Source organism: Odocoileus virginianus, unplaced genomic scaffold (assembly GCF_023699985.2).
Source record: "Odocoileus virginianus isolate 20LAN1187 ecotype Illinois unplaced genomic scaffold, Ovbor_1.2 Unplaced_Contig_3, whole genome shotgun sequence".
In the NCBI taxonomy this organism is placed as follows: Eukaryota; Metazoa; Chordata; class Mammalia; order Artiodactyla; family Cervidae; genus Odocoileus; species Odocoileus virginianus.
The window spans coordinates 3,378,944-3,404,301 of NW_027224320.1; the positions used below are offsets into that span (position 1 = coordinate 3,378,944).

Consider the following 25,358-nt stretch of genomic DNA (forward strand, 5'->3'; position numbering starts at 1 on the left):
GTCTTCAGTTTGGCTCACATAAAACTTTGCTTATTATAGAACATTTATTGTTTACTTTTACTGACATTATATTTGCTAATCCCAGAGTCCTAACTTACGCCCTTCCCCTTTGGTAACTGTAGTCTGTTTTCTGTGTCTCTGATTTTGTTTCTGTTTTGTAAATAAGTCCGTTTGTATAGTTTTTAAAAGACTCAAACATGTAAATGATACCATGTGCTATCTGTCTTTCTCTTTCTCATTTCACTTAATATGATAACCTCTGGGTCTGTCCATGTTGCTGCAAACAGCATTATTTCATTCTTTTCTCCCCCATTCTTTTTTATGGCTGAATTGTATTCCACTGTATAAATACACACCATATCTTTAACCATTCATCTGTCGATGGACATTTAGGTTGTTGCCGTGTCTTGGCTATTGTAAGTAGTGCTGCCATGAACGTTAGGGTGTGTGTTATCTTTTCCAGTTAGACTTTTCACCAGATTTATGCCCAGGAATGGAACTGCAAGATCATATGGCAGCTCTGTTCTTGTTTTGTTTTTTTTTTAAGTAACCCCCATACTGTTCTCTGGGCTTCCTAGGTGGTGCTGGTGGTAAAGAACCCGCCTGCCAGTGCAGGAGATGTGAGAGATGCAGGTTCGATCCTGGGTCGGGAAGATCCCCTGGAGGAGGACGTGGCAACCCACTCCAGTATTCTTGCCTGGAGAATCCCATGGACAGAGGAGCCTGGCGGGCTACAGTCCATAGGGTCACAAAGAGTCAGACACGACTGAAGCAACTTAGCACACACACATACATACTGTCCTCCACGGTGGCTGTACCAGTTTACATTCCCACCAGCAGTGTAGGAGGGTTTCCTTTTCTCCAAACCCTCTCCAGCATTTCTTATTGGTAGACTTTTTGATGATGGCCATTCTGACTGGTATGAGGTAATACCTCATTGTTGTTTTGATTTGCGTTTCTCTGATAATTAGTGATGTTGAGCACCTTTTCATGTGTCTTATTTGCCAACTTGTGTGTTGTCTTTGGAGAAATATCTAGGTCTTATTTTTTGATTGGGTTATTTGCTTTTTTTGTTACTGAGTTGTATGAGCTCTTTGTATATTTTGGAAATTAAACCCTTGCCGGTTACATTATTTGCAGGTATTTCTCCCAGTCCACAGGTTGTCTTTTCATTTTGTTTATGGTATACTTTGCTGTGCAAAAGCTTGTAAGTTTTATTTTTATTTCTGTTGTCTTAGGAGACGGACCTAAGAAAACTATGCTATGATTTATGTCAGAGAATGTTTTGCCTATGTTCTCCTCTGAGAGTTTTATGGTGTCATGTCTTATATATGTCTCAGCCATTTTGAGTTTATTTTTGTGTAGTGTATGAGGGAGTGTTCTAACTCCTTGATTTATACGTGGCTGTCCAGCCACTTGCTGAAGAGACTGGCTTGTCTTCATTGTGTATTCTTGACTCATTTGTCTAAGATTAATTGACCATAGATGCGTGGGATTATTTGGGGTTCTCTGATTTTGTGCCGGCACTGCCTGACTTGATTACTGTAGCTTTATAGTTATGTCTGGCGTCTGGGACGGCTGTGCTTCCAGCTCTGCTCTTTTTTTCTCAGGATTACTTCGGCAATTCTGGGTCTGTTACGATTCCATAAAAATTTTGGAATTATTCTAATTACATGAAAAATGTCATGGGTAATTTGAATGGGGAATCACATTAAATCTGTAGATTGCTTTGGGTAGTATGGCCATTTTAACAATATTCTTCTTCCAATCCAAGAACATGGTGTCTTTCCATTTTTTTGTATTCATATTTCTTTATCAGTGTTTTGACGTTGTCAGACTGTAAGTCTTTCACCTCCTTGATTGAGTTTATTCTTATTCATTTTATTTTTTAATGTGATTTTTAAAGGAATCTTTAACAAGACTTTTTCCCTCCCTACTATTTCATTATTAGTGTAAAGAAATGCGATTGATTTATGTGTGTTAATCTTGTATCCTGCTACTTTGCTGAATTCATTTATCACTTCTGGTGGTTTTTATGTGGAGTCTTTATACCTAGTATCAGGTTTTTATACCTAGTATCAGATTAGATGGCACCTAGTCTAAGACTCACGGTTCATTAAAAAGGCCATGATCCCTTTATACCCAGTAGTCCCTAATCCTTATCTACTTCTGGAAAAAAGACCCCCAGACAGCAGCGGGTTCTCACTCTCATTTAAGCGATGCTTTCTCTTTCATCCCATTGGCACCAGAATCACAGTGCTTGTCGCATTGAAGTAGAAATCCTCATCACTATCCCCTCAGTAGTTGACCTACCCCAAGGCTTTAGAGATAGCCCCCATCTTTTGGAGCAGGCTCTAGCCCAGGATCTAAAAGACCTAACTCTTGAGGGGGGAACGTTTATTCACTATATTGATGATCTCTTGATCTGCTCCCCCACTCAGTCCCACACCATTATATACACCACTCAGGCCCTTAATTTCCTGGCTTATTGGGGTTACAAAGTGTCCAAATCCAAGGCCCAATTGGTACAACAAGTGTCCTATTTTGGGATTATTTTTACCCCTGGTAGGTGCAGCCTTCTGGCAGATTATACACAGGCAATACTGCATGTACAGATTCCCACTACCCATAAACAACTACAAGCATTTCTGGGCCTAACTGGGTATTGTAGTCTGGATACCTAACTGTGGTCTCATCGCACAGCCCCTTATATCAAGCATTAAAAGGTAAGGAAGATCAGGTACCCCTCAAATGGGGACCAGTCCAACAGGAGCCGTGGACACTCTAAGGAGCCGCCTCCACAGCGCTCCCACTTTGGGTCTGCCTAACCCTTCCTAAACTGTTCTGACTCCGCACCCAGAAAACAGGGAGTGTGGCCTTGGGAATCCTAACGCAAAGATTGGGAGAAACCACATGGCCAAAGCCTATCTCTGCAAACAGCTGGAGTCCACTGCTGAAGGCTGGTCTCCCTGTCTTAGGGTGCTAGGAGCACTGTCCCTCCTAGCTGAGGGAGCATGGAAATTTACTCTGGGAGCCCCATTCAGGTTCTGATTGCTCACTAGGTACCAGACCTACTAAATGATCAAGAATTCTCAGATAGCAAGTTCGTTTGTTTGAAAGCCCACAGATATGTTTGAGTACTTGCAAGACTCTAACCCCAGCAACTTGACTGCCCATACCAGGAAAAGAGGACCCTTCTCTAACTTGCTCTGAGATCCGGATAGTTTCTCCCAGTGTCCACCCAGACCTCTCAGACCAACTCTTAGCCAATACTGATTAAATCTGATTTCCTGGTGGAAGCAGTTATATTACAGAAGGAAAACGCAAAGCTGGATACACTGTCACGTCCCTTTATGGGAATATTGAAGCCCGAATTCCAGCCCAGGTGACGTAGGGCCTCCAAGGCGGCGCTAGTGGTAAAGAACCCGCCTGCCAGTGCAGGAGACATAGAGACTCGGGTTTCATCCCTGGGTGGGGAAGATCCCTAGAGGAGGGCATGGAAACCCACTGCAGTGTTCTTGCCTGGAGAGTTCCATGGACGGAGGAGCCTGGTGGGCCACAGTCCACAGGGTCGCAAAGAGCTAGACACGGCTGACGTGACTGAGCTTGTGTGCGGGCATGTTGGGTGCATACGTTAATGAGTGTAACATACCCTTCTTGTATTGATCCTTTTTTTTTTAATCGTTATGCAGTTTCCTTTATCTTTGTTTTCGGCTCTTGTTTTAAAATCTGTTTTGTCTGATATCAGTATTATTACCCTTGCTTTCTTCTTATTTCCGTTTGCATGAAATTACATTTTCCATCCCCTTACTTTGAACCTGTATGTGTTCTTTGCTTTAAAGTGGATCATTTGTAGGCAGTATATTGTAGCCTCTTGTTTTACTATCTAATCTGCCACTTTATGTCTTCTGATTGGAACATTCAGTCCATTGACACGTAATTATTGGTAGATGCGTACTTACTGCCATTGTGAAGCTTGTTTTCCAGTTGATGTTACACTTCTTTTCTTTTCCTTCTGTGGTCTGGTGGTTTTCTGTTATATTATGCTTGTGTTTTCTTCTTTTTGGTTTCTGTGAATATGTTGTATGTTTTTGATTTGTGTGTGTGTGTTAGTCACTCAGTCGTGTCCGACTCTTTGTGACCCCATGGACTGTAGCCTACCAGGCTCCTCTGTCCATGGGATTTTCCAGGCAAGAGTGCTGGAGTGGGTTGCCATTTCCTTCTCCAGGGGATCTTCCAACCCAGGGATCGAACCCGGGTCTCCTGAGTTGAAGGCAGATTCTTTACCGCCTGAGCCACCAGGGAAGCCCCCATTTACTGTAGACTCGTATTCATATATATTCCAAACACATTCTAAAAAACAAGCAGAACCTATTTTCTTACCTCCCACACATTTTATGGTTTTGATGTCTTTTATATCTTCATGTTTATCCTTTTCTTGTTTGTTGCAGCTATTATCACTCACACCATTGTTTTAAAATTTTTTAATCGGTGTGCTGGTTATCTAAGTGATCTGCTTTCTAGTTGTGTTTTTCTTTCCTGTAGGTTCTTCCTTATTTACAATTTATTTATTTTAACGTTTTTTAAATAATTTATTTTAGCTGCCTTGGATCTTCATTTTCATGCACAGGCTTTCTCTGCTCATGGTGAACTGGGGCGACTCTGCATTATAATGTGCGAGCTTCCCACTGTGGTGGCTTCTCCGTGGGGAGACAGGCTCTCGGCCTGCAGACCTCAGTAGTTACAGCACACACAGTAGTTGTGGCTCCAGAGTGCTGGCTCAGTAGTTGAGGCTCACGGGCTTAGTTGCTTTGTGGCATGTGGAATCTTCCCAGACTGGGGATTAAACCTGTGTTCCTCCTTTGACAGACAGATTCTTACCTACTGTACTACTAGGGATGGCCCCTTCTTTCCTATTTAGAGAAGACCTTTGGGTATTTTTTTAACGGTAAAAGTTCAGTCTTCCTGTTATTTTAGTTTTTGCTTGTCTGAGAAGTTCTCTCTCTCCTTCTCTTCTAATGATAATCTTGCTGGGTAGAATGTCCTAGGTTGCAGGTTTTTCCCTTTCAGGACTTTGAATTTATCTTTGCCACTTCCTTCTCGCCTGCAGTATTTCTGGTAGAGAAATCAGAGGTTAGCCTTATGGGAGTTCCCTTTTAAACTCTCTTTCTCTCTTTTTTTTTTTGCTGCCTTGAGGATCCTCTTTAACTTTAGGCATTTTAATTATAATCTCCCATTTTAGTTATAATCTCCTTCACCTTTGAAGGACTGTTTTGCTGGGTATAGGAATTTAGATTGACATATTCCTTTTATTTCAGCACTTTGACTGTATTGGCCAACTGTCTTCTGGCCTCCAAAATTTCTAAAGAAAAATTGGCAAATAACTTAATTGTGGGTTTTTTGTATGTGACAGTTTGCTTCTCTTTTAAATGCTTTGAAGATTTTCTCTTCTTTTGAAACTTCGATTATAATGTATCTTGATTTGGGTCTCTCTGAGTTCGTCATATGGTGAGCTTGGATGTTTATGTTCATGTCTTTGATCAAATTTGGGAAGTTTTTCAGCCATTGTTTCTTCAGCTACTCTCTGCCCACACCCCGTCTCTCTCAGACTCCCACAGTGCTGTTGGTCTCACTGTTGGTATCCTGCAGGCCTCTTTGGCACTGGTCACTTCTCTCCAATCTTTTTTCTTTCTGTTCCTCAGACTCATTAAATTCCATCAAGGTAACTGATTCTTCTGCTTATTTGAATCTTCCCTTGAATCCATTTGTGAATTTTTCATTTCAATTTCTGAACTTTTTAGCTCCAAAATTTTTTTGCTTTCTAGGTTTTCTGTCTCTTATTGGTATTTTTATTTTGTTCATATATCATTCTCTGACTTTTCCACATCTTCCTTTAGTTTAGTCCTTATCTAGTACATTTGACATGAGATCTTTTTCAGATGTAATTTTTTTTTCCTCGACTGGGCCATACTTTTATTTCTTTGTATGCCTTGTGATTTTGTTGTTGAAAACTGGACACTTGAATCTAATAATGTGGTAACTCTAGAAATCAGATTCTCTCTCTTGGCAGGTATTTGCTGGGTTTTGTTAATTTGTTTTTATTGTAAGCACTTTCTATAAGCAACATCCTGACATGTAAATTTAAGGTCTTTTCTAAATCTGTGTCTTCCCTAAGCATGTGTAGTTACTTTCTGATTTTTCCTGTGTATGTAGTTAGTTTGCAAGTCTTTGTCTTTAATGTCTAGTCTAATTCCCAAAAGAGGAGAAAAGAGAAAAGTAGGTGGTGGGAGAACAAACCAGTCTTTTAAGTCCCCTGGAAATCACTTTAGCCAGAGATGGGTATTTGCAACAGTAGAAGGGAGTACAGAGACCATGGATGCCACCTCCTTGTCTGCACCTCTGGTATCAGAAGCAGTCAGCGATTGGAGCACAGGTCCCCAGTATTTGGAGGACAAGGACCCTTTCTGCCACCCTGGCTCCCACGAGCTGTGTGCAGGCTGCTCCTGGAACATGTGCACACTTGCCTGCTCTAGCAGGGGCAAGGGATAGGTAGCTGCTACTACTGTGCTAGGAGCTGAAGTTGACCAAAATTAACTGCACTGTATCGTCCAAGGCTTCCCCTGGAAATTGCAAGTCTCCACTGAGCTCTGGAGTTCCACAATAGTCCCATCAGACAGTTTCTGATGTCTGTCTGTGATCTAGGTAGAGAGAGAGATTCCTGGTGCTTCCTACTCCACCATTTTCCCAGAGTTCTCTCTCTCGAATTAATTGTTTCTTATATAATAGGAGTGAGGTGTCCAATTTCATTCTTCTGTGTTGTGTCCGATTTTTCCATCACCATTTGTTGAAAATGCTCTTCTTTCCCCATTGAGTTATCATGGCACTTTCATCAGAAATCATCTGACCACTGATGGATAGGTTAGTTTCTATGTTCTTTGTTCTGTTTTGTTGGTCTATAAGTCTGTTTTTATGCAATTGCCACGCTGTTCCGATTACCATTGCTTTCTAATAGGGGCTTCCCAGGTGGCAGAGAAGCTGCCTGCCAAGGCAGGAGACACAAGAGACACATAAGTTTTGAAATCAGGAAGTTGAGTCCTCCAACTTTGTTCTTTTTCAAGATTGTTTTGGCTATTCTGGTTCCCTTGCATTTTCATGAATTTTAGGATGAATTTATCAATTTATGCAATACATGCAGCTAGAATTTGAATAGCAACTGTATTGAATCTGTTGATCAGTTTGGGTAGTATTGACATCTTAACGGTATTAAGTCTTCTGATCCATGAACACAGATGTCTTTATGTTTATTTACATCTTAATTTCTTTCAACAGTGTTTTGTAGTTTTCAGTATATAAATGCTATATTTTGTTTGTTAAACTTATTCCTAAGTATTTTCCTGTGTTTGATATTATGGTTAGTGGGATTGTTTGAGTGCTCTTTGCTAACGTATAGAAAAATAACTGATTTTCATATGTTGATTTTGTATTCTGCAACCTTGAAACTCATTTATTAGACCTAGTAGTTTTTCTGGACACCTAGTGGCGTCTTCTGGATTTTCTGTATAAAAGATCATATTATCTGCTAATGGAGATAGTTTTCCTTCTTTCCAGATCTTGCTGCTTTTATTTCTTTTTCTTTTCTAATTGACTTGTCTAGAAGTTGCAGTATAATGTCACGTGGAGATGGTGAAAGTGGACTTCTTTGTCTTGTTCCTGGTCATTGGGAGAAGGGTTTCAGTCTTATTAAGTATTATGTTAGCTATGTTTTATACATACTTGTTAACAGGTTGACATATCAGTACTTCTTAGTTTGCTGAGTGGGTTTTTTTTTTTTTTTTTTTTTTGTAATCATGAAAGAGTGTTGAATTTTGTTAAATGCTTTTTCTGTCCATTGAGATGATCATTTCACTTTTGTCCCCTTCTAAGGTATATTATATTGTTTGATTCATATGTTGAAGCAACCTTGTATTCCTGGGATAAATCCCACTTAGTCATAGTGTTTGGTTCTTTATATGCTTCTGGATTCATTTTGTTTGGATTTTGTTGCAGATTTTTGCATCTTTATTCATAAGGAATATTGGTCTGGGTCTGTAGTTCTCTTGTGATCATCTATCTGGTTTTGGTGTTAGGTGTAGTATTGGCCTCATAGAATGAGTCAAGAAGTATTTTCTTCTTCTTCCTCCTCCTCCTTCTAGTCGTCTTCTTCTTTAAGTTTGAAAAATATCGGTTCATAATATACTTTTATTCAAAGAAAAATAATACCTGATCACTTCAGGTGTCAAAGTGACCGTTTGGAACCTTGAACCTTTAGTTTGATGGGTATTGACCTTGTGTTATTGATGAACTTTTTCAAGTTTCACCCCAGTGGGGATGGGAGGTTGCCAGACTCTTTCACAAGTACCAATAATCCTGGTAGTTTACAGTGTAATTTTGGTTCTGTTTGCCACCCTCAGCAGTATTGTGAGATCCTTTCTTCTGAAAACTGTCATCTCACAGGAGTGCTTTATAGCTTTGGAGACAGTTGCGGGGGGGGAGTTCAAAGATGATTTCTAAGAAGTTATTTTGGTAACTTTATATTTTATTACTGGTGTACGGAGTAGACCTGAAAATTCCTTTCATTTTTTTCTTGCATTTTCAACATTAGAAATAGCTATTTTAGCTGTTTTTCAGGATCATTTTGTAGAAATGTTTCATTGATTCCTTTGTCATCCTAAACTACACATTTTGTCACTCAAAGCCACAGTGAAACCAAGAGGCATGGTCCTCATACCCCCACTGGGCATCTTTGTGAGCCCCCTTGTGATCCAGCCCGCTTCTCACCCACAGGTACCACGTACACAGACTTCTCGGCCGGAATCTCCAGGGATGACCAGCCCCTCCCCGCGTATCCAGATAATCTCCACTGATTCTGCGGTAGCCTCACCTCAGCGCATTCAGGTACCTCACCAGTCCCCCTGGGGTCCAGCCACCTGCCCTCCCTGAATCTGTTGCAAAAAGAAAGCTGCCTAAGGGTCTCAGTAAGGAGCTGTGCTTCTTAGGCATCCAATATAGTGCAGTCTCATTTATTTTTTAAAATGTAGAAGAAGAAAGAGCTTACATTCGCTAAGCTAACTTACTTTTAATCTAAAAGTCTAAAGTGTCACTTCAAACTATTGGAATGAAGTACCGTTTTATAACTTTTGTACTTCAGAATTGAGAGGTGTCCTAGTATACTAGTTGAGTGTGAACCCCACGTGAAGTCAGACCCCAGTGCTCCACTTCATAGCTTTTCCAGTGTCTCAGTTTTTCATTGAGAAAATGTGCATAATAGTGGTGTTTACCTCATAAGGTTATTAGGAAGAATCAGTGGATATTGCTTGTAAGATGCACATGATAATGTTGGGTTTGTACTCGTTATCTATAATAACTATTATTAGTAGTAGTATCTTTCTTGTTAACTGTTTCATATTCACTTATGGGAAGGTTACTCTTCCCCAGGGCTCTGAGCCTGCCTCTGGCTCATTGAACAAAGAGAAGATTTGTGTATTGAAAGCATGACCCAACAAGCAGGAAGAAGGGGAAAGTACTGATGACACAAATTAGATTCATAGTTACCTCAGAAGGCTGAATCAGAAGACCAAACCAAAGCACATGAACAGAAATAAATGGCAGAAAAAGCACTAATTGTGTAATAGAAGTCTGAGAAAATACCAGGCAGACAGGTATTCGAGTGAATTAGTTAAGGTTTGCTTTCATTTTCAGTTTGTTTACTTTAAGCTAAGTAAAAGTGAGCAGTATGCTGTAATAACAAGATGTTTCCTATAGTGTTTCCCCATTCTTAAAAGTGATTTTATGGATTGTTAAAACCTAAGCATAAAAGAATTGTGTTAAAGAAAGTGAAATGAGTTGTTAAAAATTATATTTCCATCATGCCTATTTTACATAATTGTTAATCATAAATACAGAAGTTCATATACTTGTCATTTTTTTCACTTCACACCAAGTAGGACACGCATATCTGAGTGTTTGGAAATTCAGAAGTAATTGGTCCAACATTAATATGGTTTTACTATTTTTCAGAATTAGAAACTTTATGTAGCTAAGTTATTTTTTCTTTCACTTTGTTTTTATTTGCTGATTGTGACTTGAAAATGAGTCCTATATGTAGTAGGTATTAGGATCCTGCCTACGTAACTCTCCCAGGTCTGGAAAAGGGACTAACTGTATTTAACCGTGCCTGTTACATTGTGGTTTCACAACCGTCCAAGGGTAGGTGAGAACAGAGAACACTCCCGCAGAAGACTCCAGCTAGTCTGGGAGCTAGCGTATATTTCAAGAGAGAGTATACAGCCCCCTGTATTGGTGTAAGAAGAATCCTTGTTTTCTTAAGGGCTGTTTGGGCATGCCAATTCATCCAGTGGGGTATTCCCATGCCCTGGTGCTTGGCCCGTGGCTCCACTACTGTCCTGGCTAGAACGCAGTTAGATTCTTGAGCCAGAAGTCTTGTAGAATGGATCTGTGGGGGTGTGCTTTCAGTTTCTCTAGGGAAAATAAACCCTTAGCATGAGTTTTATGTATAGCAAATATAGCTGAAAATCATTTCATTGTGAACTGTTAATAAAATTGAATATACTTTGCTTCAATTGCAGTGTGTTTGAAGGTTTGGTATTTTAAAGAAAAATTATGGTCATAACCAACTTAAGTTGGTTTCTAGTTCTTGATGTTGGTGCCGATGTCTTCCATGAAGTTTTCCTTTCTAGCCCTAACTTCAGTGTTGGATCTCCAAACCATTGTGGGAAAAGAATTCCATTTCCTGATGTTTTAATGAGTAATCAGGGCTCTGACCTAGATAGTAGCTCTGTGATAAGTTTGTGAAGGAAAGATTATTCAGTAAGGATGGCAAGCTGTGCAACATTTAGGAACTTCTGGCTCTGAATGGAACAAACTTTAGGATTAAATCTTGTTTCTACTCAGTTGTGTGACCCTGGGGAAAGTTTCTATAACATCTGTAACTGTTAAGTGACAATAGTAATAATGCCTATTTTATGGCATTGTAGAAAGATTAAGAGATAATGCCTGTAAACCTATAGGAAGTAGACATCAATAGACATTAGCGTCTGTGTTACGATTTTTTAATGTTTTATTTTCATACAAGTTCAGACATAAGGAAGATAATGCATAGGAATCTTGTATTCCCTTTATACAGATTCACCAGTTTTTGCTGTAACATTCTGAATGTATGTATAATGTATTTTTTTCTGAATCATTTGAGAATAAAAATAGAGACATCATGCTTCTTTGCCCTGGATACTTCAGTTGTATTTTCTATGGAGAATGACATTCTCCTACATAATTACCTACAGTGATCAAAATCAGGAAATTTAATATTGAAGCAAGCCATTATTTAATCCATATTCCAAATTCTAAAGTTTCATCAGTTTTCTCAACCAAGTCCTCTATACTTGTTTTCTCCCCCATCCTAGGATTTCTTTTTACTGTTTTTAATAATGACAGCAAAGATTAAGGTGCCAGTCAGCACATGACCAACACACATCTAGTCGTGCAGACCAGCAGAGCCTGCCCTGACGATGGGTTCGTGTCATGCCACATGTCACCCCGCTGGCTGTAACAGGGCTTTGGGACCAAGCGGGGAAGAGTGCCGCTCCCGGTGCGGAGAGGCAGACTGGTGACTGGGGTGGAGAGCTGCGGTGTTTGGGGATGCAGAGGTCTAGTGCAGAAACTGTGGGAGGAAGAAGATGGACATAAGAAGGAAATGTCAGCTTGTCTGAGAGGGAGGCCTCATTGGAGCAGTCCAATCACAAAACCTAGCTTCTCAGGAAATTTCATGAGTTTTCATCATATGCAGCCTTTCTAGGCCAGTGGTTTTCAAGCTCTGTTCTTTGTTACTTCCAAGATTATGCAAATATTATTCAAATTGTCATTTTTTAATGTCATTTTTACTCCAGCTTTTAAAGTGATTTGTTGTTCAGTCCCGTCTGACTCTGCGGCCCTGTGGACTGCAGCACACCAGGCCTCCCTGTCCTTCTCTGTCTCGCAGAGATCGCTCGGTTTCATGTGCACTGAGTCAGTGGTGCTGTGGACTAAAAGAGAGACAGTTGCACACATCACGCACCGAATCTGACGTGCGGAGGCCAGTGTGCTCACTTGGACGCCACCTTCATTCTCTGCATTCTCTTCAGAAGCCTGAAGCTTCCTTTCCACCTGTAGATTTTAAGGCGTCCCTGAGCTATTCCTCCACACTCTCCGTTTCACATTTATGTTTTCAGTAGAGCATAATTGTACTTATTGTTTGACTGAAGGAAATTTTTTAATTCAAGCTTATGAAATACATTTATATGATATGGTGCTTTTTTATCTTTTTTTTTTTTTTTTTTTTTGGTATTTCACCTGTTACTTACTAGAAAGGACTTCTGCTGCTTGTTTTGTGAAAGTTTGGAATCCTCATTACCTTCCCCAGGGGCATGCATCTCGGGCTCCCGCAGCTTCCTTCCCTAGGTCCCTCTCCCATCAGCTCTCTATTCCTGCACACCGTTCTTGAGCTGCAGGGCCTGCTCGCTGTCCTTCCTCCGCCAATCTCTTTTGGATGGTGTATACAGAACATCCACATTTAAAGTGGATTGTGAATATATTTGAATTAATATTACCGTGTATGTAACTGTTCCTGGTATGATGCCTGGCTTCTTTTTCTGCCTTTTCTAGTCTTGATTGAGCAACTTATCTGATCCCACTTTTATCTCTTTTCTTAGTGTATCACATGTACTTCTTTACAAGTGTTTTTAGTTGTTGCCCTAAATTTTACAATGTACATTTTAAACTAATCTCACTTTATTTTCAACTGACAGCATTCTGTCTCGTGTGTGGTGGGAGCCTTCTCACAGTGTTGCCAGCCCTGCCTCCCAGCCTTTGCAAGGCTGTAACTCCTCTCGCTTACCCACATGCTGTAGTCACGCAGTGCGTGTTACTTAGTTTTACAGTTGTTTTTTTTTTAAGATCAATTAAGAATAAGAAAAACAAGGTTTAGTTTTACCTTCATTATTCCTTCTTTGGTGTTCTCCCATTCTTTATGTAAATGCAGGTTCCTGATCTGTTCCATTTACCTTCTGCCTGAAGACAACCTTGGGACATTTCTTACAAGTGTATCTGCTGGTGATGAATTTGTGAAGTTTTTGTCTGAGAAAGTCTTTATTTCACTTTGAATTTTTTGTTATTGTTTTTTTTTTGTTTGTTTGTTTTTGATGATTTTCTGTGAAATACATGACATAAAATTAAGCATTTTAAAGTAAAGAGTTCAGTGGCATTTAACGTATTCATAATATGATGCAGCCACCTCTTCTGACAAGTTCCAAAACATTTCTTTCACTTGTTCACTCCCCTTTAACCCACTGTGCAGTTTTCCCTGTTCCTCCTCCCTGGTCGCTAGTGGTTATCTGAATTCTATCTGTATGGATTTATCAATTCTGGATATTTTATATAAATGGAGTCATACAGTATGTGACCTTTTTTGAGTCTGGCTTGTTTTGTGTCTGACATAATGTTTATCTACATTTATGGCATGTATGTTATTCTTTTTCAGGGCTACAGAGTACTCCACTATGTGTGTGCCATAATCGATTTATCCATTTATTGATGGAGCCTCCTTCACTTTTGAAGGATATATTTGAGAAATATAGAATTTTAGTTGGGTGGTTTATTTCAACAGCATTTGAAATATTTTGCTCTACCATTTTCTGTCTTGCATGGTTTCTAAAGACAAATCTGCTCTAAATTTTTTTTTTTTCTTTATAGGTGAGGTGGGCTTTTCTCCCAAAGGGAAAGTGGGAGAGAAATCTTTCCCTGTGTTTCTGACAGGGAGAGTTAAACTCCTTATCTTTTTTGGTCTTATGAACAGGATTTACTGAAATGTGGGTTTTGAGTGCTTACTGCGCTTGATGCTTTCTGAGCTTCATGGATCTGTGGTTTGATATTTTGTCATTAATTATGGAAAGTTCTCACCTATTATCACCTTAAAGATTTCTTCTTCTTTCTCCGTCTGGTATTCTAGTTACATCTCTGTTGTCTCCTGCAGCTGTCCCATGGTTCTTGGATGTTGTGTTCTGGTTTGTGTGTTGCGTTTGTGTCCTGTATTTGCTTTTTTCCATGCTTTTCCCCCACATTTCAGTTAGGAGAGTCCCTGTGGGCCTGTCTTCAGGCTCACCAGTTGTTCCCCTGGTTGTGTCCAGTGAGCCTGTCAAGGCATACTTCATTTCTGCTACAGTACTTTTGATTTCTAGCATTTTATGTTTTCTGAGAATTTTCATCTCTCTGTAGATTTCTCATTTGTTCTTACATGTTGTCTTTTTTTTTTTTTTTTTTTTCTTCAGAGATCTTTAGATACTAATCATGGGTTATTTTAAATTTCTTTTCTGGTAATTCTAACATTTGTGTCACGTCTAGGTCTGATGCTTGTTTTGTCTTTCCAGATTGTATTTTTCTTATCTTTTGAAATTCTGTGTAATTTTTTTTTTCCTAAATGTCTGACAATATTGGCTGTGTTAGGCAACAGGAACTGAAGTCAATCAGCCTCTCCAACGAGGGGTTATGTTGTTCTGGCTGGGAGTTGAGCTGTGTTAAATGTTTGCTCTTGCATAACTGGCTGAGGCTTCAGATTCCTCTAGTGTCTTTGTTTTTGTCCTCTTGACTGAGCTTCCCTAGATACTGCTCCTCAGAGAGTTTGTGTCTTGATGCTCAGGCGTAGTCCGCTGTTACCATCCTGTAGCCCAGTTGGTAAGGTGTGAGGAGAGGGTGGTGGTAGTCCAACTCTGCGACTCCATGGACTGCAGCACACCAGGCCTCCCTGTCCATCACCAACTCCCGGAGCTTGCTCAAACTCATGCCCATCGAGTCAGTGATGCCATCCAACCATCTCATCCTCTGTGGTCCCCTTCTCCTCCTGCCTTCAATCTTTCCCAGCATCAGGGTCTTTTCCAATGAGTTGGCTCTTTGCATCAGGTGGCCAAAGTATCAGAGCTTCAGCTTCAGCATCAGTCCTTCCAATGAATTATTCGTGGTTGATTTCCTTTAGGATGGACTGGTTTGATCTCCTTGCAGTCCAAGGGACTCTAAAAAGAGTCTTCTCCAACACCATAGTTCAAAAGTATCAATTTAGCTCCGTCAGTGAAGAACCTGCCTGCAAGGCAGGAGTCTTGGTTTCTATTCCTGGGCTGACAAGATCCCCTGGAGAAGGAAGTGGCAGCCCACTCCAGTGTTCTTCCCTGGAGAATCCTGTGCACAGAGACCCTTGGCAGGCTGCCGTCCATGAGGTCACAGGAGTCAGACATGACGCAGCAACTGAACCACCACCAGCCTTCCTTACGGTCCAGCTCTCACATCCACACACGGCCACTGGAAAAACCATAGATTTGACTAGACGGACCTTTGTCGGCAAAGTGATGTCTCTGCTTTTTAATACACTGTCTAGGTCTGTAATCTTATGATGAAACCTCAGTATTTTAGTGGTCCTTTGTCCTTAGGCTATGACCTTCACAAGTATTTATTTCTTTCCCCTGCCCCCACTTAGATGAGAAGGGCAGGGTAGAGGGACCTGGAGTTGAAGAAATGCCGTTTCCCCAGTGGGATAAGACAAGTCTCTGGTAAAGTCTTTTCTCCTGGGGAGTAGACCTTTGTTAAATAGAGTTTTTTGTTTTGTTGTTACCAAGAATACTCTTCCCTTCCCCTGCCAGAGTCACCAGAGAATCGTTCCTATCTCTTTACCAGGAGAACCAAGCGGGGTTCCTGGAGCTGAAACTCATGAAAGTGTGGGACCCTCGGTGACTGTGACTGCCCCCCCCCCAGCCCCAGGAGCTTCTCGCTCCCTTGCTAGTAGGTATGAGGCCCTCAGCCTCCCCGTGATCACCACTTGGGTGTGCTGCCCGCCTGACTCCTGAGCCAGGTGAGCAGACCTCAGGCTTTATGGCTTGACTTCTCTCCAGATCTGTTTGCCTCACGAAGGTCAGCTCTGTGATGAGCCCTCAAGGAAAGTCCTTGGTTTTCAGCTTGTTTAGTTTTTCTTAAGGACAGAATGATGACTTCCCAGCGCTTCATGTGTGCAAGTTGAAACTGGAAGTATACTTTGAGCTTGACCCATCTGTCTGGTAGTTTGTTGGACAGCCTCACCTGGGCATCTCACACTTGGGAAGCCAGAAACAGACTCTCAATCCCTGCCGCCTCTCACCCATCCACTCGCCTGCTCTGACTGGAGACCAGAGAGGCGCTTCTAAGGCCACCGCCTCCGCGCGCGCACCCTGCCCCGCACTCCGTCCTCCCCGCTCCTCCCCCCCTGCACCCCGTCCTCTGCGCTCCTTCCCCCCTGCACCCCGTCCTCTGCGCTCCTCCCCCCGTGCACCCCGTCCTCCCCGCTCCTCCCCCCCTGCACCCCGTCCTCCCCGCTCCTCCCCCCCTGCACCCCGTCCTCCCCGCTCCTCCCCCCCTGCACCCCGTCCTCTGCGCTCCTCCCCCCTGCACCCCGTCCTCCCCGCTCCTCCCCCCTGCACCCCGTCCTCCCCGCTCCTCCCCCCCTGCACCCCGTCCTCCGCGCTCCTCCCCCCTGCACCCCGTCCTCCCCGCTCCTCCCCCCCTGCACCCCGTCCTCTGCACTCCTCCCCCCGTGCACCCCGTCCTCCCCGCTCCTGCACCCCGTCCTCCCCGCTCCTCCCCCCCTGCACCCCGTCCTCCCCGCTCCTCCCCCCCTGCACCACGTCCTCCCCGCTCCTCCCCCCCTGCACCCCGTCCTCCCCGCTCCTCCCCCGTCCTCCCCGCTCCTCCCCCCCTGCACCCCGTCCTCCCCGCTCCTCCCCCCCTGCACCACGTCCTCCCCGCTCCTCCCCCCCTGCACCCCGTCCTCCCCGCTCCTCCCCCCCTGCACCACGTCCTCCCCGCTCCTCCCCCCCTGCACCCCGTCCTCCCCGCTCCTCCCCCCTGCACCCCGTCCTCCGCGCTCCTCCCCCCTGCACCCCGTCCTCCCCGCTCCTCCCCCCCTGCACCGCGTCCTCCCCGCTCCTCCCCCCCTGCACCCCGTCCTCCCCGCTCCTCCCCCCCTGCACCCCGTCCTCCCCGCTCCTCCCCCCCTGCACCGCGTCCTCCCCGCTCCTCCCCCCCTGCACCGCGTCCTCCCCGCTCCTCCCCCCCTGCACCCCGTCCTCCGCGCTCCTCCCCCCTGCACCCCGTCCTCCCCGCTCCTCCCCCCCTGCACCGCGTCCTCTGCGCTCCTCCCCCCTGCACCCCGTCCTCCCCGCTCCTCCCCCCTGCACCCCGTCCTCCGCGCTCCTCCCCCCTGCACCCCGTCCTCCCCGCTCCTCCCCCCCCTGCACCGCGTCCTCCCCGCTCCTCCCCCCTGCACCCCGTCCTCCGCGCTCCTCCCCCCTGCACCCCGTCCTCCCCGCTCCTCCCCCCCTGCACCCCGTCCTCCACGCTCCTCCCCCCCTGCACCCCGTCCTCCCCACCTTACCCCGTCCTCTGCGCTCCTCCCTGCCTTACCCCGTCCTCCCCGCTCCTCCCCCCTGCACCCCGTCCTCCCCGCTCCTCCCCACCTTACCCCGTCCTCCCCGCTCCTCCCCCCCTGCACCCCGTCCTCCTCGCCCGCTCTCACCTGGGCCGCCCAGGGGCGCCCTCACTGTCCCCCAGCTTCCGGTGTCCTGTTTCCCTTTTCTCCAGCAGACATCTGAGAAGGTCTTTGTTTCCCATCATTCCCTCACTTAAAACTCTGAAAAGCATGTTTGCCTTAGTAAGACAGAAAACCTCGTCAGGTGCTTTGCCCGCCTGAACTTGGAGGAGTTGAGGCATTAGTGGGGCCGAATGGAGAAGATACTGTGTTTATCGTTGTTGCCTGTGAGCAACGCTGATTATTCCTGAGTTGTTTATTTAAGTTAGAAATTCATTTACCTTTTTGTGTAGTCCAAACAAAATTGAACATTTCTTACCTTTTTCATTTTAAGTTCAGTCATCTTTGCTGCTGTTCTTTGTTACACTGTAACGTGTGCCGACCTGTACTGACGACAGAGTCCGTGTGCTGTTTAACGGTCTGTGTGTCTGTCTGGCATGCGTGTGTGGATGCATGTGCGTATAGAGTAGCACAGGGTAGGTGACCAGGAGGACCAGGAACCAGAAGGCCTGGTTCGGGGGAAGCGGCCCCCGAGTGCCCGTCACTGCGCCTCGAAGCCCACACTCCCCACGGGGCCGCCCTCCCCTCTGGGTCCTTGGGCCTGGTGTCAGTTCCCAGACTGCCTTGCTCTCAGGACTTCCCGCATGCCAGAACATCTCCTGTCGCTTAGAACACACTTTCCCCTAAACCTGTACCTGGCACCCTTCTCCTTGGCTTCGAATCTTCTTTGAAATGTCACCTCATCACAGAGGCCTTCCCTTATCTCTCTTTCTGAAGCACCTATATTTTTCTCTTACCTCAGCCTGATCTTTCCCCTCAAAGCATGTATCATATTTCCTGGTTGGTCTGTTTACTTGTTTTTTTGCCAGTCTTTCTCATTAAACTAAAAGCTTGCTGAAAGCAGGCACCATCTCCGTAATGCCTGTCTTCTAGCCTAGTGCCAACAAAGGTCTGTCTAGTCAAGGCTATGGTTTTTCTAGTAGTCATGTACGGATGTGAGAGTTGGACCATAAAGAAAGCTGAGCGCCGAAGAATTGATGCTTTTGAACTATGGTGTTGGAGAAGACTCTTGAGAGTCCCTTGGACTGCAAGGAGATCCAACCAGTCCATCCTAAAGGAAATCAGTCCTGAATATTCACTGGAAGGACTGATGCTGAAGCTGAAGCTCCAATACTTTGGCCACCTGATGTGAAGAGCTGACTCATTGGAAAAGACCCTGATGCTGGGAAAGATTGAGGGCAGGAGGAGAAGGGGGACGACAGAGGATGAGATGGTTGGATGGCATCACCAACTTGATGGATGTGAGTTTGAGCAAGCTCCGGGAGTTGGTGATGGACAGGGAGGCCTGGCGTGCTGCAGTCCATGGGGTTGCAAAGAGTCAGACATGACTGAGCAACTGAACTGAGCTTAGTGCCTGACATGCGTGGGTGAGCTGCAAAAGAAAGTTCTGATTTACTCAATGGGGAGAATTGATGAGATGAAATGGCTGAGATAAGACTTCCCAAGTGAGGGAGAGAAGTGTGTGAGAGCTCAGAGAAGGGAAATACTTTTATCTAGGTCCTGTTATGTTCCGGGCCTTGTGCTAAGCACTTTCACACGTGTTGTTTCACTTCCCTAGTGATCCCTTTCTTAGAGATGTAAGCAGGCCCAGAAAGCTTGAGGGCTGCTCCATGCTGATGCGGCTGGGAGGCAGTGGGCAGGCATTCCAGGCGTGGCTGCAGCTCCAAGCGCTGTCTCGGAATCACAGGCTCAGGTGTTCACAGGACCAGGCGGTGGAGGAGGAGGGCGAGGCAGGGGTCGGGGAAGTCAGCTAAAGGGGCAGCCTCGCCCACCCAGCTGGTACCAGCGGAACTGGGCCCAGGACGGCCAGAGCTGCTGGTTTGTTAAAAAGAGCTCTGTGCGTGTGTGTGTGTGTGCACACGCGTGCACATGGGTGGTCATTTGTGTCCGACTCTGTGACTCCATGGATGGATAGCCCACCAGGCTCCTCTGTCCATGGGATTTTCCAGGCAAGACTACTGGAGTGGGCTGCCATGCCCTCCTCCAGAGGATCTTCCCAATCCAGGGATTGAACCCACATCTCCTGCATTGCAGGTGGATTCTTTACCCCTCAGCCACCAGGAAAGCCAGAAGAGCAGTAAACAGGATTTTTATGGGAAATATCCCAGTTTTAAATGTCGTCGATCGGGTTTTGGTTTTTTACTGTAAAGTTTGGAGAAATGAAACGTGTCACCTCACGACTAGCTTTCTGCCTTCAAGCTTTTTCCAGTGGAAGTGATGGGCCCCGTCTGGCTGAGACAGAGAGGGTGAACAGACGGAAACGGAAGCATGGCAGGGCGTCGCTGAGGGCCTTTTGGCTTAGAACGGGGGGCCCCGGGCTGGTCGAGTTGCAGTCGGCCCTGCTCTGACGGGGCTGCCCATCCCCAGCAGTGCGCCCTGTGCAGAGTGAGCGGCGGGAGCCACACAGGGCTAACGGGAGGAGATGGCGTGAACCGCGCGGCACGCAGGCGCTGTTGCGGACACTGAAAGCAGGCGTGGACTGAATGTAAACTGCCATGTTACATGTGTCAGCAGTTAGGGATACATGTGACTCCAGGACATGCGGCGTTTCTCCTTGGAGGAGACCTGGAGCTTGCTTGTGGAGGGTGCGGGGACGGGGTTCCTGTGCCTGGCGCTGGCTTCTCCCACGCCACTCGCTTCAGTGGGAGGCATTTTGTGTTCACCTGGTGTTTCTCATTGAACTGAGCGTAGTAAACAAGCTCACGATTCACATTAGACTCAAATTGTTCTCTAATGTATCAGTCCATGGACTATGCAGTCCTTGGAATTCTCCAGGCCAGAACACTGGAGTGGGTAGCCTTTCCCTTCTCCAGGGGATCTTCCCAACCCAGGGGTAGAACCCAGGTCTCCCACATTGCAGGCTATTCTTTACCGGCTGAGCCAGCAGGGAAGCAGTTTATCTGTCACATTGGAACAAAAGCAGTTTTCACAACCAGCATTAAAGCAGCACTGATAGTCACCAGGCTGTGGAAGGCCTTACCTTTAAGAGTCAGAACAACGTCCCTTGTTCCAGTACTCCCCCAAACACTCCCTGCCCTGTCCGCAGCCTGTTACAGAGTTGGCAGGTTGGGAGTCTGATTATTTGTTCCAAGTAAAGAAATTAAAGTTTGCCCTTAGGTTTGTTTCCTGGGGCTGCTGCAGCAGATGCCCACAAACTGAGTTGCTTCAAACAACAGAAGCGTGTTCCTCTCAGTTCTGGGGGCCAGAAGCCTGGACTCCGGTGTTGGCCGGGCTGGGCTCTCTCTTAAGCTTCTAGGGGAGCATCTCTGCTTGCAGCCCGGCACGTGCCGCCTTGGAAAGGGCAGCGCAGCGTGCTGTCACCTGAAGTCGACGACGTTCGCAGAGGCTGTCCCGTTAGGTCACCGTGTGAGTCCTGGGGGCAGGGCTGAGACATCTTTTTGGGGGGACGTGACTCTCCCCGCCACACCTCTCTCCTCCACAGGAGACCTAATCTCTGGCTGCGTCCTCTCAGTTTGATGTCTCAGTCTCATTACGGAGTCTGCCTGCCCGTGTCTGCTAGCGAGGCCTCTCAGCCTTATGGTCACTGTGAGGTCCCAGAACACCTCAGGAGGAAAGTGAGAGCTGACAGGCGTGAAGCGGAGGTCAGACCTCTGACTCCCAGGTCTCCAGGCGAGGGGAGGGCCTTTCGAAGGCCGTGCAGCTTCCCTCCTCACGAAGGAGGCAGGCGGCCTCCCTGGGCCTCCTCACCCAGTCCAGCTCTCTGTCTCCTGTGGGCCTGCTCCGGGGGCCCGGCACGCCGCGGGTGGTAACGGTGAGTGCGCGGCTTCAGGCGCCAAGGGCCGTGGCTCCTCATCGGGAGTGACGTGTGCTGGGCTCCGGTCCACTCCTCCTTCCCCATGGCGTGTTCTGCTCGTTCCCCTGCCACTTGGTCTCCTGCGTGGCGACTGAATGTGAGGCAGCTGCGCGGTCGCTCTGCCCTCCCGCAGGGGGCTCCCCGCCGGGCTCCCGTCTCCATCCTCAGGACTGGGAGCAGTCAGCAAGCAGCTGCGCAGTAAACACGCGTTAAGCGACTGACAGTCCTTGCCTGTGTCCTTTTCTTCGGCGCCTGCCAGCGTTGTCTCGTTTTCTGTACTGGGCGTTGGCAGAGCTGTTCTGCAGGACTGTGCGTTTGCTGTCGGAACCTGGGGATGCCGTGTCCCGAAGCAGTTCTGCCAGGAGGGGGCACAGACCCATCTGTAGATGCGCTCCAGGGCACTGGGGTCCCCCAGAGACACCACACATCTGCCCGGCCCAGGGCCCAGCGCAAGTGCCCCAGGAGTCCTGTCTGCTGGGAAGTCCTGTTGGGGTCCTCAGGGAGAGAGCGGGCAGTGCTCCAGGCCAGGCGCCTGGCCTGGAAGAGTTAGGAAGGGGCTGGGGCAGCTTCCGAGATCGTCAGAGCAGGAGGAAGAGAAGTTGCTCTTCCCGCAGCAGCTGATTAGTCATGGCTAGTGCACTGGGGCAGGGACGCAGGGAAGAGGCCCCTTCTGGCAGGGGGCTCCTAAGCAGTGGGCGTCCCCGGAGAGCCAGGCTCAGGAGTCGGCTCCAGGGCTGCTGCGGCCTCGTTCACGGCCTCTCTGCGGTGCCGCCCCTGGAGGTGCAGCCCCCGGTCAGTTGTCATGTCTGTGCTTGAGGACCTCTGAGTCAGGATGGGGGGAAGCTGGGGTATCAGCAAGGAATCCAAGGCGGGCATTTACAGGGCCTGCCCTTCAGAGGCCACCCTTCTTTAAAGCAGCCTTTGTCAGCTTGGGGTTCAGAAACTCAGGAGAGGGCATTCCCTGCTCATCCAGTGGTTTGGGCGCCATGGTTCCAGTGCAGGGTGCCTGGGTTCCATCCCTGGTCAGGGAACTAAGACCCCACGTACCAGGCAGCACGGCCAGCAAACAAGAGCTAGGGCTGCTCCCATTTCTCCGCTTGCCTAGAGCAAGGAGATGCACACATCCATACATGCAGGATCCATGATGCATGGACACGTGTGCCTGCTTAACTCTCCACATGTATGTATGTGTGTGTATGTATGTGTGTAAGTTAAGCTACCACCTCTATTATTGTCTGCATTTCATTTGTAACACAAGGGCCTTTCTTGGTCCAGTGTTAGTGAAACGTAATTGATACGCAGCACTGTTCTGAGTGTAGAACATAGTAACTTGGATACACTGTAAAGTGATGACCACAGAACCTTTAGTGAAATTCACCATCTCATACAGATACAGAGAAAAGATAAAGGAAAACAATGTTTGCTTTCCTCCTGATGAGAACTGGGGATGTGGTCCCCGAACTGCTCTCATGCGCACGGTACAGCAGAGTTGACCACAGTCACAAGCCGTGTGTCACCCCCCAGGACTGACCTCGTCACTGACGTGTGTGCCTCTGGAGCGCCTTCATGCAATTTCCCTTCCCCTCATTCTGAAGAGCATTGTGATTATAAAAGCAGTGGGGATGATAACACCCTGGGATGACACGGTTTTGTGAAAAGTGGACTCTGGAAAGCTCCCTGTTGTCTGCTCTGTCTCCAGCACTGGTGAGCCCGTCCTGGACCAGCCGACTCCAGGCTGGCGCTGGCAGCCGCTGCCCGTGCCCCGTGAGAGCCCCCTCCATGTTATGTCTTGTAGATCGTGACTGACCAGCAGACGGGACAGAAGATCCAGATCGTCACCGCGGTGGACGCCTCCGGATCCCCCAAGCAGCAGTTCATCCTGACCAGCCCCGATGGAGCTGGAACTGGGAAGGTGATCCTGGCTTCCCCGGAGACCTCCAGTGCCAAGCAGCTCATATTCACTACCTCGGACAACCTCGTCCCCGGCAGAATCCAAGTAAGACCCGCTGACAGGCGTTGATCTCAGCATTTCTGCCCCCACGCTGTCCTGGACTCTCCCCTCTTTCTCTGGAGGCCAGCCCCGTCTCCGGAGGGCCTTTGGGGCTTGCAGCCATGGCGGGTTGCTGCCTTAGCTCAAGTGAAACCAGCAGGTGAGGGGCAAGGCCCAGAAGGCAGCCGCTGCAGCGCCCAAGGAAGGTGGAGACGGAGCCTGACCGAGAGGTCAGCGTGGCCCCCAGAGGACTGTCTCCGCAAGGCTGACCGCGCCCGGCGGGGGCCGGCTGGCTCTGGCCCTCCTCGGCCTGGCCAGCCCCCTGTCTGTCCTTGCTCCTGTGGGCTGCCTCTGGTCCCTGTCCCTGCCCTGCTCCGCCCTCTGAGGGCAAGGTGGGGTCTGGGCGGTGCAGGAAGGGCAGGCGCACGAGCTGGCAGAAAAGCAGGCTTACTGGGACGCGCTGAGCATCCAGGCCCAGCCCCTGGGGGAGCAGGCACTTGAGGCCAGGGTCCCGCGTTGGCCAGGCACAGGGCGCCTGCAGTCCATGGTCTCGTTTGGTTCTGCTTTCTAATTTAAAAGAAAAGAAAAAACTGTGGTAACATGTGAACTTCACTGCCTTAATCAGTTTTAAGTGTCCAGTTTAGTGTATTGACGTCGGCGTTAAGTGTATTGACAATTGTTTTGCAGCGTGCCCCCGCCCTGGTCCATCCACAGAACGCTCCAGCCTCCCCAACCAAAGCTCTGTAGCCACTAAACACCTCCTGTTCCCACCCTTCCCCAGCCCCTGGCCACCACTCCTCTGCTTTCTGTGGGTCTGACGACTCTAGGGACCTCACATAAGTAGACTCCTGGAATATTTGTCCTTCTGTGACTGGCTAATTCCACTGAGACCAGTATCCTCACAGTTCATCTGTGTGGTCACATGTATCAGGATTCTTTCCTTCTAAAGTTGAATGATACTCCACTCTGTGGATGGACTGAGTTATCCATGGGTTATCCATTCATCTGTTGATGGATACTGGGGTTGCTTCGACCTTTAGACTACTGTGAACAGTGCTGCTAAGAATCCATGTGTTTTGAAGGGGGCATTCTGCTATGGAGAAAATCCAGGAGGAGAGGGTTTGTTTCCTTCTCACGCTGTGTTCAGAACACCAGTGTGCCTAGCTTTCAGAGCTGTGCTTTTGAGACACTGCCTGATGGACTCAGTGAGTGTCTCCTCATCCTTCCCTTCCCAGCTTCCATTGTCATCACCTGAAGTCTGAATTCCTCCCCGCTTGCTTAGATTCCTCACTGATGAGAGGATGGCTGTGATTCTTGCTTCTCTTAAAAGAGGTCATCCCGCATAATGATTCCTGTGTATTTTTCACTTCTTAGACCACTTTAAGGCTTATTGATGGTGCTGGTTGTTCAGTCACTCAGTCGTGTCCAACTCTTTGCCACCCCATGGACTGCAGCACACCAGGCTTCCTTGTCCTTCACTGTCTCCTGAAATTTGCTTAAATTCATGTCTATTGAGTCAGTGATGCCATCCAGCCATCTCATTGTCTGCTGCCTGCTTCTTCTTTTGCCTTCAGTCATTCCCAGCATCAGGGTCTTTTCCAGTGAGTCAGTTCTTCACATCAGGTGGCCTAAGTATTGGACCTTCAGCAGCAGTCCTTCCAGTGAATATTCAGAGTTGACTGATTTCCTTTGGGATTGACTAGTTTGATCTCCTTACGGTCAAAGGGACTCAAGAGTCTTCTCCAACACCACAATTCGAAAGCATCGATTCTTCGGCGCTCAGCCTTCTTTATGGTCCAGCTCTCTCGTATCTGTGTGTTACTACTGGAAAGACCATAGCTTTGACTGCACAGACCTTTGTT

General features: G+C 47.0%; 1 protein-coding gene across 7 annotated transcripts in view; it reads left to right on the forward strand.

Moving 5' to 3' along the window:
* Window positions 1-25,358, forward strand: part of NR2C2 (nuclear receptor subfamily 2 group C member 2) — a 109,458-nt gene that overhangs the window by 61,447 nt on the left and 22,653 nt on the right. For all 7 annotated transcript variants that reach the window (XM_020872668.2, XM_020872664.2, XM_020872670.2 and 4 more), the window contains 2 exons: window positions 8,824-8,934; window positions 23,302-23,502. In XM_020872668.2, the coding sequence (XP_020728327.1) occupies window positions 8,863-8,934; window positions 23,302-23,502 (273 nt within the window). In that variant the 5' untranslated portion in view covers window positions 8,824-8,862. The remainder of the gene's footprint in view (window positions 1-8,823; window positions 8,935-23,301; window positions 23,503-25,358) is intronic.